This window comes from Eleginops maclovinus, chromosome 9 (genome assembly GCF_036324505.1).
Source record: "Eleginops maclovinus isolate JMC-PN-2008 ecotype Puerto Natales chromosome 9, JC_Emac_rtc_rv5, whole genome shotgun sequence".
Taxonomy (NCBI): Eukaryota; Metazoa; Chordata; class Actinopteri; order Perciformes; family Eleginopidae; genus Eleginops; species Eleginops maclovinus.
The window spans coordinates 10,322,811-10,336,408 of NC_086357.1; the positions used below are offsets into that span (position 1 = coordinate 10,322,811).

Consider the following 13,598-nt stretch of genomic DNA (forward strand, 5'->3'; position numbering starts at 1 on the left):
TAAACAGTAATATCAATGTGTGGTGAATAGTCAATCATCTGCTAAGTAAGCATGAGCTTAATTTGCATTATTCAAATGAGGGATGACCATGGTGAAAATGCATTGAGCTAACGTGTTTCTGGGGGTCTGTGTTTAGATTTTTAAAATGTTTGTATAGGCCATTAGTTATGCAGTAGAATGTTGCTTTGCATTGATTATGAATATCACACTGATTTTGGATTGTGACGAAAATCCCTTTTTAAGGTATTGCCGGTGATGTTCTTAAAAGCATCCTGGTCAGAGTAAACAAACAGCAATCCAATTGAAACTGAGAAAGCATAATCAGTTGTCGTCAATAGGACTTTACCTGCATGGATAACTAAGTGAAACTGCTTTTACAGAAAGCTTTTTATAGCTTGTTCTAAACCAAGGTTGGCATTATGCCATGCATTGCCCTCAATTATCTTCACCAAGCAAATCAGTGGCATCTTCAAATAATGCTATGTAAATTAACTTTTGCGGTACATCCTAATTATCAAGGTCTTTTAAGCAAAGGTCGGTAATTGAGGAGAGACCTTGAAGCGTACTTTCTAAACAGATGCTCTCCCTATCAAGAAAATGCTTTATAATATACCCATTTTACAGTGTGTGTCCTATAAAGAGGGTGAAAAGTGTCCTTCAGCAACTCTCACACACACACACACACACACACACACACACACACACACACACACACACACACACACACACACGCACACACACACACACATTAAACACTCTCATTTGCATGCTTTGAAAATGGAATGCGTCCGAACAAAACACAACAAGAACACACTTACAGTTGTTAAAGGCTCTATCTGAAATGTGAAATATACAATTAATGTGCAACATGCTAATTTACCTGAAAATGTTGTGAATGCATTTCAAGTAGCTGCTTCCATCCTTTCATTGAACCCAAGGTTGAGTGCTTTGCAGTTGCATTAAAATTTGAAAGTATTTCATTAGTTGCTCTCAAGTGACTGTCAATAAATAATTGGCTTTAACGTTTGGCCTTTTATGTTGAATGAATTGAATTTTTGGTTACTTGGGAACATGGACTAAGCTGTTAGCACTTCTAAATATAGAGCTACATTGAGCTATTTTCTTATTAATTAATAATCATGATTAGCATAGTAGCAAACAATTGCCAATTTACATAGACAGACATGAGTATTCATTTACCGTCTTGTTTCTGGCAACCTGACAAATGTTAATGCAACATTTGAGCTCTTGCTTGGTCTGTTTTGATCCCCACAAAATGAAGGGGGGGTTGTGCTTTTTGACTTCTAAAACGATTCCCTGTGCTCACCAGGTGATTGTTGTAACTCTTTCTCTTGGTGCTTTGTAGGTAGTGTATATTGGGTTAATTATGCAAAAAAAAAAAACTAATTATCAACTAAACTGTCTAAAGTTTAGACGGTCCAATATATATATATATATATATATATATATATATATATATATGCGAAAAAAAATAAGGGACCACTCCAATTTTTCATAAATCTTTATCTCTACATGTATGGCAGCCATTCCAGTGTGTGTTAGATTCCAAAACAGAGAAAAATTGCCAGTATTTTATAGAATACAATACAAAAAACAAAACAAAAATTAACTCAAAAGACGTACCTATAAAAAATAAAACAAGAGAAACTGATAATGCTGAAGTGTTTATTTTCTCTGGGGCTGTATATATATATATATATATATATATATATATATATAATATACAGTTTAAAGTCCAATATGCAGCCAAACAGTTTAGACTATAAACTGTTTGGCTGCATATTGTACTTTTGTATTATCTGCTTTCATGCTGAAATGAAAATGAAAACATTTAACCTATGGTTACAGCAGAAATACTCTTGCTATGGTTACATGTAGACTCATAGAATATAGGTTATTAGTAATTAACAACATTTTATACTTGCTAAAATGAACAAATTCTCTCATTGAACATAGGATCGCTTTACCAAGAGCTTGGTTCCGGCAGTCATTTCTGCCTTAAATAGCAGGCCTCGCTGGGTGTAGCTGACATATGTTTCGCCGTGTGTTGTTTTCTGTGTTATGGTTTGTTGTTTGTGTATTCTATGTATACTGTGTACAGTGCTGTGAAAAGGAATTTCCCCCTGGGGACAATAAATCTAAATCTAAAATCAATGCAGTCATAGAACATGTTACACATCTGATGGAACCCACTAATTGGGAACATTATACAAATTCGATTAATTGACCCAAACACATACCATGTAGTTTCATAAAGATACAAATTAAATGTGGTCACGCTGACCCAAGCTGGGTCTGAAGTCTTTTTTTTAAGAGAGGTCATACGCTGGAGATAACGTTCACTTCAGCCTGTCTGTGTGTGACTAACAAGAGAATAATGTAGCTGTTACAGGTGATCTACATACACTAAAGGAATTGTTCAGCTGTCTGCTCATGAATATGAAACATATTTGATGGTATCGGGGAAGCACAAATGTGTGACTCACACAGTCGGGATGTGTTTGAATTTGTAAAACCCCCTCACAGCCAGCCGTTCTCCAACTATGCATATCCAGTGTCTTATTCAGGTGTCTCAATTCAAAGTCATTTAACATGTACATCTGACTCTGACAGCAGAAATTAACACAAAGTTGAGGACATTCAGGAAAATGTGAATACGAACAACACGCTGTTGTGGCAAGAAGACAAAAAACTATTTTCCATCATCGCTAAGTGATAGGAAAACAGATAGGACGCAGCTGAGTCAGTGATGAATACCCCTCCGAGAGCGTGTTTGACAGGTTTTTGTTGCGAACATCATACTCTGCATTTCCAGTGGGGTCATTACGGATGCAAATCCCAGTCGCAGCGGTGTTTTATGACACCTGTTCTTGTTTTCCAGGCCGGCCAGGGAAGGTGTCCCGTCGAGGACTTGCAAATCAAGACGGAAAACGAAAGATAGGCGGACAGGTAGGCCCGCTCAGCTGTCAGCGTTTTCCCTCATCTCCCTCCCCCATCCTCCCAATCACAGCTCTGCCATTTGTGCTCCCATCAGTCATTTTCATAGCCCCATCCCTCTCCCCTTCCCTCTATGTTAGATGAAGATATTGCATCCCACCTCTGCCTGATACTTGAGCATCTGCCATTTCTGCCACCCTTTGTCTCCTATGATGGAGACTATGATTGTCATAGGGGTTTTGTGTGCTCTGGGTCAAAGAGTCTCCTCATGCCAGTCCCCATGTCTGGGTTCCTACATAATCAAAAGTTTCCAATAACATGTTAAAGAAATATAGTGCCATAACCCGAGGTGATTTGTGCAACCATAGAATGCTAAAGAATCCTGAGATACCTGCCAAGAACTGCATGTGTGATAGATTTAGAGGTCTAACTGACATGTTGAAATACAACCCACAGCATAGTTATATTCCTGAATAATAAAATAAAGTTGCAGCAGTGGAGAAGGTCCAATATCTTAAGGTGATGTTACGCACTAGTGGGAAAACTTTATAGAGTTGAGTTCAGGATAGTTGGCCTAGAAATGTCATCTAACTGCTATGGACAATTCTGCACCTCAGGATATGCCAATTGTAAATGAGTGACAGAGTGTGTCCATTATTTAACGTTGTTTAAATGTTTAAATGTTTGATGTTTAGGATGATTTGCATCTAGTTGTAATGCAGGATGCTTGATTTTGTTGTTAATTCCCTTAACTTTACCCTGATGTTTATTTGTCCAACCCTTTCCATTACCAGAATCTACTGTATCCCTCACCATAACAAAGCACTTACTAATAAAGAAAAGGTTGATATTTGACAAAAATGTTCCCTTACTGAGAACAGAGCCAAAAATGTCCCTTTTAAACTATTTCCCAAGCACTTTGGGAATATAATGTTCAGAGCACCACACTTACCATCACATGTTCTATAATCCCTAATGGTAGCTGTAGCCTGAGTTACAGTAGGCTGTTAACAATAACACTAGACCTTCTTTTTGCATTTAACCAACCCGCTCATTTGCATAAATGTCTTGTTTTTTTAAAAATATATTTTCATAAGGTTTGTGTGGATCCAGAAAAAAGAAAGACTTCCAACCACGTAAAGCAACTAGCAGAAGAGGCAAAACTTGTTGTACGGTGGAGGGCATTTGAGGTAAAAAACTAATGACACAAAGTTGACATTTCTGTAAACTGTGTAGGCCTGTCTGTGCTACTACTCAACATGCATGGGCTTGTACCTGTAGGGTTTGTCAAGCATGGGAAAAGAAGCCTGAGAAGTTAAAGACTGTTTTGTTTTGCGCACATTAGATCAACTGTTGGCAGTTACGAAACATACTGTACTTTGGCTGGAGAAAACACATGTTGTAAGTATGAGCTTCAAATTTGGCTTTGAGCTTTGAGAATTTGTACCAACTGTTTGTCTGGCACTAGTATTTTGAGACTGTTGAACATTTGAAAGGTTTTACTTCCCCTCCAGACTGCCTTGTTCTTCGGTAATGACAGACTTTCTCTGATCTTGCTGGGGCGAAAGAATGTTGCTAAAATAAAACTTGGATGTGTTTTGTGGATGGTTCTCTCTTGTCTGCAAGCTTGTGAGCAAGTGTTTCCGATAGGACTCTTTTGATCTCTGTGGTTATTATTGAAAGTTGCTGTGTTTCTGTGTTGCTCCGTGCCTCTCACATGCCCCCAGCTCTCTTCTTTCCTTCCTTTCCTCTCTTAGAAAACATGAAAAAGGTCCAAAGACGAGGGAGAATTTTTTTAGCTCGATGTGCTCTGTGCTCTATGTGACGCAATCTAAAAAAAATACATTGCTACAACGGGATATAGCCTTTTTTTTCTGATGCCTTGTCCCTTACTTCTGAGGGACTTTTTGATAACACATCTCTCAGCTCACAGCTACACTGTTAAAGCTGTCAAAACTCTGGGGCATGTTCATACAACTTTACTGGATGAACAACTTTGAAGCAAAAGAAATGGTCTAATCAAGGCCAACGTCATACCTTAAAGGAATTCAGCCATTAAGGAGGACAGTATTCGGGCAACTGATCTATTGCTCCATTCTAGACAACTCGGAGGTCAGCATCCAAAATACCACACCCGACTGTGACAAACCGAGGTCTTTGACAAGTGTATACTCAATTGAACTGTCATTATCGCAGCCTACACAAGTTTTATTTATTGTTTTAACGTCTTCCCAAGTAACCTTTTTCAAATAATATTGGCATTGTGTTTATTACTTTACTGAGTATACAGACAAATTCACTTGCATTGCCAACCTTAGCTTTCTGTGGTGTTCGATGTCTGACAACTGCTTTTTCAGAGTCAGGGTGGATGGATTTACCCAGAATTTACAATTAATTACTTTGACAGTAAGTGGCATTCAATTGCTTTCTCCAAGTGATTTGTAATGTAGCATTAATCCGTTCAAATTCAAGGATCTAGAAACATTAAGAACGCAGCTTCTTTAGCTTTGAACAATATTTAAAATGGGTTGCTCAGTTCGGGGAAAAAAGGTTGGTAGGAAACCTACATCTATAGACATGCAATTGTGATTGTGTTTTGTATATTCATCTTTTAAAATGTTACCAATTACATATGCATCTATTGAAATCATACCAATGTATGCTTTGCTAGTTATCTGTAGCCCTCCATACTGGTGTGAGGCTCTCCTGAACACCCCCCATCAGTGGCATTGTTCTGCTTCAGTTAAAAGGAACATTTAACAACTGTTTATAACATAAACCACATGAAGCACATTGATTTAAAAAAAATGTAATTGATTTAAAATCTCTCTCTCTCTCACACACACACACACACACACACACACACACACACACACACACACACACACACACACACACACACACACACACACACACACACACACACACACACACACACACACACACACACACAGCTAGAAACAGTGGCTTGTCAGTATGTCTTATTGCTTATCTGTATCTTTTTTTCGAGGACATTTCCAAACACCTTGTCACAGACAAACCCGACTGAATGAGCAACAGAATAAGACAGACTGTGATGGAAAAGTAGCTGTCACTATATCCCTGCAAACTCTGCCAATATTTTTTTTTTTATCATTAAGCCATCAGCTCTAGTAAGTAATGCTTAGTTTGTTGGACACCTGTCACAGCTAGAACTGTGTGACACTCGGCACTCTTTGTCTGATGGGTCATGCAGCTGCACTGTGGTCCCTGAAGCAGTGTTATACCGCCTCTATCATATATCATGTCTATACGGCTTGTGTGACTCCATGATTGTTTTTCCGCACAATATCTGCCATACAACAAGTTCATTATTTAGCAGCTCCTACTATGTGGTTGGCATAAAATGCACTGGTTTAAAGTATTTATCTGTTCACCATCGCTCTCTAAATATAGAAGCTTTTGTATCTGGGCTCTGATGTGAATATGACATATTCTTTAGTCCTTATCCCATCCACAAATCAGATTATGAGAACAACTCTTCCACATCCATTTCAGCCTGCAAGTCTGTCAGTGCAGACACTAGTTTGTTATTTATTTGCTCCAATACAGCATGTTCACTTGCTGTAATTCTTTGTATTACATTCACTGCTTTGACTTATTCTTGTCTGATTCTCTGCTTCTGCTGCAACAAGCCAGTTTCCCCAAAGGGATCGTTAAATTCTCATCTAATTTAGGATTTACGAACAAGTAAACTAATGACAAGGGAATACTGATATTTTGGCTGTTAGCGGCTGCTATGCTCAAATAAATCAAAGTTATTGCAGACAAGCTACAATTAAACTAACAGAAACAGGAATTTAGTGAACTCAATCCCCTCAGTGGTTTAAGTGATTCCCACAGAATATTATAACAATATTATTGTATTATACCATCAAGGTAGACAATAATATGCCTACAGAAACAAAGAAGCATTTGTAATTTAAGCCTGGTGTGTGATTATGGCAAATAACTACTCACTATTCACTCATTTGCTAATTTGCTAACTATGAAGTTCTTAACTTTAATTTAGATATGTTGGCATTTATTAGACCACTACATTTATTAATTATCACTTTGAAGATACCAAACTAGGATTACCTTGTAAAATATAATGTTCTATTGCAGATTAAGCTATTTAACATATCAAGTGCTTGAACATGTGCTTAACCTTAATCAAGAACAACATTAAATGTTGCTTAAGTGTCATTCATGATATTAATAAAAGCTAAATTATATATAACGTGATAATAAAGCACACAGAGTATTGTTATTTAGGAGTTAATAAGGTAAATGATGTAAAAATGTACTTTGTTTTATTTGTGACTCAACATTTTGTACATGGTGGTCAGCATTTTTTACATGGCAGTATGTATTCTGGTTAGACCCTTATTTGTTTATTTCTGGCCACTTGGAGGCAATGAAACAAGCTATAAACATAATGTGGACATGTCCTTCCCTTCCAGATCTTGGTCACCATTGGCTGACAATGATTAGCCCCTGAGGACAAGGGGAAATGTATCCAGTAACAAATGATTGAGCTGTCCTGCTGTTTGTCAGCTAACTTGTCACCAAAACTGTTATTGTCAATGTAGAGGATTAATTAATGAACTGTTTTACCACACATCATTTTGAATGCATATTTAATTGCTATGTCTATCTTCTATTTTCATGGAACTTTGACCCGGAGAAAGCCCTCTACAAGTGAACAAATCTGACTGATCTGATACCTGGTAATCAAATAAGGAGCCACAATGTGAGTTTTCTTTATATTTTTTCCATCTAGAATTAAAAATATGTTAAAATGATGGTTGTCCTTTTTTTTTCTTCAATTAGTTAAATTGAATAATAGTTTTATGAAAAATGACAATAAACTAAAACGGTTACAGTTTAGGACATCTCTTCACTCTTCTCATGCAACACTTTTGATTATATAATAACTCACTGACAGGGATGCACTTCTGTCTTTTACACAATATGTGTTTTTCAAGATACACATTTTATGACATTTTTGCTCTGCAGGGTTCCTGTTGATGATGCTGTGGCATGGGGAGAGTCACTCGACCATCTCCTGGAGTGTCAAAGTAAGCTCACTTGTGAATTTATTGCACTCATTCTTATGTCAAAATGCCGCTCTCTCAATTCTCCAACCCCCCCCCCCCTCGCAAAACTCTGCTGCTCAACGCCTCGTATTATCTTCAATTGCCCTGGGGCTTCTTTCAGAGGATCGAGGATATATTTTGCCTTCAAGTTCATCAAATCCAATTGGAGATATATTAAAGGAGAATGACACTGGCAGAGATAAGAGACCTAATCTGAGCTGGCAGGGTAGATAGGGTGATTCCAGCCAGCTCTAATTCATTTATAAAGCTGGCACTCACTGATGGCTTTCACCTGTCCATATTCCCGGCCTCTATTTGAAAATGACTAAACGGGCAGATGGGTTATTTCTCTCTCTGCTGTGTCTCCTCTCTCATTACTTTCCTGAAATGAATTCAGCTGATCTGTTATATCTCAGACTGTTGTCTCCTGCTTGAAGATTAACTGTCCTTCTGAAGATACATTTTTCCTTGGATCTTAGTTGCTCCATTTCCATTTAAAAGAAATGCGGAGACACATATGACAAATTGGTAAACAGTATAAAAAAATAAATAGCTTGGCAGTTGCAAATTGATGGCATTCATATACGTTTACATCTCGAGTGATAGTAAAGAGTCGACTGTGTTATGATTGAAAGCTCAGATATAGGCGAGGAGTGATTTATAGATGGAAACAAGCGGCCCCCGGACATATTTTGTTTCCTGTCAATTACTGTCAGAGCACCAGCTGGGATTTATGCAAAGCAATGTTGTGTGTATAACACTGGTGATCCCGGTTAGCTGTTTGTTTGAGTTCCCAGAAGACGTGCTAAGTATTTTACACCTGCGTAAAAATCCCGGCTCAATTCATACTCCAAAGGACATGGTTGAAGATAACAAGAAAACTATCTGTGCGCAATTATATGATGCAGAGGCAGTGCACATAGGGATGCAGGGTTTGGTTTTGAAGTGAAAAGCGCCTCTACACATCCATCACAATACCTGGCAGTTTGCTGCACTGTCTGTTTGTCTACCGACTTAATTGAGCTAACAATGACCATGTTGGGAAGAGTGAATTACTTAACCTTTAGCTAAGATTTTCTCCGGAAACACCCAGATTTTTTTTAGAAAAGCAGGTTAGTTTACATCGATTTTCCTCTGATTTGACCTCCTCTGTGCGCCCATGCGAGGTTGTATTTCTGCGGCGAGAAGACCATGATAAAGGCATTTTTCCGTAATCAAGGCCAGAGACAATAGAGATCTATTAGTTGCGTGAACGTTCTTTAAACTCTTGAGCTTTGGATCAGTTTGTCTGGTAACTTTTTTTCCAAACTTCAGCCACATCTCATGGTCTTCATCATTGATGAATCATGATGGTGTTACATGATTACACCAGACCCAGTTCCAATTGCTGATAGACTTTGAAATGTCATTGCATTAATCTTTGTAAGGTCAGAAACATCTAATCAGTAAGAATTTTGCCAAACAGAATTGTATTTCTAACTATAAGTGCACATTCTACCTGGAAATTATGATTGTGGTTCTATTTGATTGTTAACAAAAAATAACGTTATTTTCAACAAATTTTGACACTAAAATGAACGACAGTAAAATATGCAACAAACCAAAATTGCAAAAGAAATATTGTGCTCACCAGGTCATCGTCCTTACGGTTTGCCAATACCAAGATGTCTCATAGATGTAATCATTTCTGCGGGCATATTCCAGCACAGCAATTGTACAGTTCAGTAGACGTAAGACATTTTTCGGACAGCTGCCTCAGCCTCTCATTGTAACATTGTCCGTTGCACAAGAATATTCTCTGATCTGATATATGCATGACTGCCACATCCTATTTTGACCAAGTTGCATTTTAATGAATTTAACGTCATATACAACAATTACCTTTTTATTTATTTGACTGTCAATGCTTTAATTGTTCCTGGTCATCTTACACCAAGGCACAGCTGTACTTTTCTGCTGACTTCAATGCAGCCGTGTTACTCTTGGAGAAATGTTTGTGCGAATAGAACATGCCCACCAATGGAGCAGGTAGCTGTTTGTTAAAGACAATTATGCAAATTAGGATATCTCACAAACAAGTCCTTATGAACAGCTGCCGTTCATCCGACTAAAATAAGCAATTTACAGAAAAATGTACACAGTTAAGAAAGTTTAGTGAGAAATGAGAATAAAATAATGAGAAACTAGCAGAAAAGACATTTCAGAGAAGTATCCAAGAATCTTTTTTGGACTCACTGTCTCCATATTTCTTTTCACAAAATGGAAATAATGACCACAGTTTAATACAATAGCTATAATGTTCATAGATTGGATAAAGAAAGGGGATTATGCATTTTGGCATTTATGAATTAACATGAATTTGTTTACAAAAAACTGCTATGGTGCTATGGAAACCATTTCTTCATCTTTCCCCGTAGTATTCAATGGCTGTAATTATTGTACATCTTATTTCATGCTGGACATCCTGTAATAGAAGAAAATAAAATAATGAATGTGGCTACCCAGGTTGTTAGAAACTTCTTTGTTTATTTCCCTTGAGGTAAATGTTTAATAATGTAACTGTCCCGGTGTCATAGTGTTTGTGCTTCTCCTCTGCAGCAGGCCGGCTGGTGTTCGAGGACTTCTTGAGGACAGAGTACAGCGAGGAGAACATTTTATTTTGGCTGGCTTGTGAGGATTACAGGAAAACAACCAGTCAGACAGAAGTGATGACTGCTGCCAAAAGGATCTATGCAGAGTTTGTCCAAGTTGATGCGCCTAGACAGGTGCGGCTTTTGGTAAAGGGTGACATGAATATAGTCAGACCTGTGTAACTCTAGATGAGCTTCAATGATGATGTCACTGCCATGCCTCCACATTTTCAGTGACATTTAATAATGCACTTCCACTTTCTTTGTTTGTCAGTTCTCAGTTTATTTATTTTTTTATTGGAAGATGCAGCTAACTGTAAAATTGTATTAAAAATTATCTCCGAACAGAAAGAAGTCATGAGTGAAATAAAAAGTTGCTGTTTTCTGAACACAGATAAACATTGACTGTGTGACCAGAGAAGAAATCAGTCAAAACCTCACCCAGCCGTGGCCAAATTGCTTCGACAGGGCGCAGAGACTGATATACGGTCTGATGGGAAACGACTGTTATCCTCGATTTCTGAAATCAGAAATATACCAAGCTCTCCTGGAACAGGCTGAACAGCTAAGAAAGGAACGTGAGGCTAAAAGCTCGGCAGACGCCTCTCCGAATGATTGATTCTGCTCTTCAGCCAACGTGTCTGTCAGAGGAAACAGAAGTGAAAGCTGATGCAGAGCTGACGATATGACTACTGACAGGATCTAAAAGCCAAACATAATGTAAATAATGTAATAAACAGCTCTGAAGTCAGTGTATGTTTGAACGGTTCTTTTGTATTGCAGAAAAAAGCCTGTAAAATACAAATATAAAATGGCTGACATCAAGTTCTGAAAGATTTGTTTTGAAAGGCATGGGGCAAAATGTTGATAATGTGTGTGTATAAATAAATCATTTGTACCATTAATTTCCTTTAAATCAAGAAATGCTGTAAGAATGTTCAAAGATAATTCTCATTTAATTTAAATAATGTCCATGTCATGTAACCCAGTGATTACAAATGCATTAATGTGTTCTTACACTGGACAAGCACACCTTTATCTAAGTTGGATTTCTGTCCACCTTTTTTTTTAATAGCATCCAATTTTCCATCAATAAAAAAATAAACAATTGTACCCTGAACCACATTTATGGTGCCTTAAAATCTTAAAAGATATCATGATTGAAAGAAGACTCTAGCTCATGTAATACATTTAAAAATGCACAAAAAATGAAAAACGCATGTTGTTTCAGAAAATAAAATAGGAAATATAAGTATGAATTATATTTAAAAAAAACAGCAAGCGAGTTTTTATTGGTAATTACCATCTCAATGATTTCAGTTGTCCCCGATGTGCTCTCTCCTTAATGACCTGCCACACCTGCTCCACATTCCCTCGTTAGCTTTCCCCATTGCTGGCTGACCCAGGTGTTACTAATAACTGTAACGATGCCTCCATTTTATCAAGTGTCCTCGTAAACCATGACATTGTGAAAGTTAGCCAGAATGCAAAGTCCCAGGACCCTGAAACTGGAGCCGCAAAGTAAGCCACAGCATTTATTCATTTTATTCTCTACAACAGTAGGAAACACCTGTGTGTCTCCAACTGTGACAAAACTGTATTATGTGATAAGCCTTATTGTGTGTCTTCTTCCCGTAAACTTCTTCAGCTATTCTGACTGCCTGCTTTCAATAAAGCTTTCTGTTAATGCTGACATATTAAACTTTAATTTGACTCAGCTTTTAAGTGAGTAATGTGCAAAATGAAGGGACTCAAGGGCCTTTTTTCAGCCCATAATATTCCCAGAATGAGTTTTTAAGTGAAAACGTTTAGTTACATGGACAAAATTTGTTTTGTAAAGTGATAGTAAAAATGGCCTAAAGATTTCTCAAATCAGCATGATTTCTCTTACAGCTGGGCCGGATCTACCATATGGGCATTGTTTGTTTGTTTTGTTTGCTGATAAGATGATATGGGCTTACAGTTACAGTATGTCCTAATATAATAAATTCCTATAACGGAAAATATCTTCTTGCTTTACTTACATAGTTTATGTTCTTCTTTTGTAGACCTTTTTATATAGTAACCTATGTCCATGTGGTTCTATTTGGATGCTGGATTGGTTTATAACAGATAGTTTTAATTAATTATGTACATTTCATATTGTGTATTCTTTAGATACTCTATATATTTTTTATATATATATATATATTCTATTTTTTTTCAGAAGTACATTTGTCGAGCTGGGCTGAGCCCCAGATCCAAGCAACACCCCTGGTTCAGCTGGAGCAAATTAATTAAGTGGTCATTGAAGGAGCTTTTTATATGATAAAGCAGCTGTGTTCTGCATTTACTGTAGGAATTACACACAATTATTCAATAGTGCAGACTTATTAATGGCATAATAATGCAATTAAGATCACTCAAAAACATTATCCCAACGTACTCTAACTTTACTTAGGGTGCTTCCTGTTGTTTCATGTTGGACAACAACATTCTGTATGTATCTTGGCAATATTAGTTTTCTTTGATGAGATACCACTGCACTCTTATAGTTCCGTAAAATATGAAGCAGCTTAACTTAGTGTACATTTTCACAGTTTGGGATAAATAAAGCACTTCTGAAATACTGGAAGCTTGGTTATGCTAAGGCTAACGTCTAATGGCTTTAGCCTCACGTTGAATGGAAAGACAGCGAGTGGTATCCTCTTTCTATTTAAATCTTGGCAAGAAATGAATGGGCAAAATGTCACACTAATCACTCACTATTTTCTAAAGTGAAATCATTCCAGTTCTACAGCATGTTGTTTTCCTGAACGTATTGATCAGCATCCAGTCAGACATCTTAAACCAAACATCCAGGGTGACAGTAGTCAAAATACTGTGAATGATGTTATTGTGAATGAGCCAC

The 13,598-nt window shown here is 37.3% G+C and overlaps 1 protein-coding gene across 5 annotated transcripts; it reads left to right on the forward strand.

Annotated features, from left to right (window-relative positions):
* Nucleotides 1-4,228: 4,228 nt before the first annotated feature.
* Nucleotides 4,229-11,459, forward strand: LOC134869923 (regulator of G-protein signaling 21-like). Of its 5 annotated transcripts, none has more exons than XM_063891881.1 (5): nucleotides 4,229-4,359; nucleotides 7,671-7,732; nucleotides 7,999-8,060; nucleotides 10,655-10,843; nucleotides 11,103-11,459. In XM_063891881.1, the coding sequence occupies exons 3-5, from the start codon at nucleotides 8,010-8,012 to the stop codon at nucleotides 11,325-11,327; spliced, it is 465 nt and encodes a 154-aa protein (XP_063747951.1). In that variant the 5' UTR covers nucleotides 4,229-4,359; nucleotides 7,671-7,732; nucleotides 7,999-8,009; the 3' UTR covers nucleotides 11,328-11,459. The 5 variants fall into 5 exon arrangements, with proteins under 5 accessions (XP_063747951.1, XP_063747953.1, XP_063747954.1 ...); XM_063891883.1 differs by having other exon boundaries at nucleotides 10,677-10,843; XM_063891884.1 differs by having other exon boundaries at nucleotides 4,265-4,359; nucleotides 7,667-7,732; nucleotides 10,677-10,843.
* The last annotated feature ends 2,139 nt before the right edge of the window (nucleotides 11,460-13,598 follow it).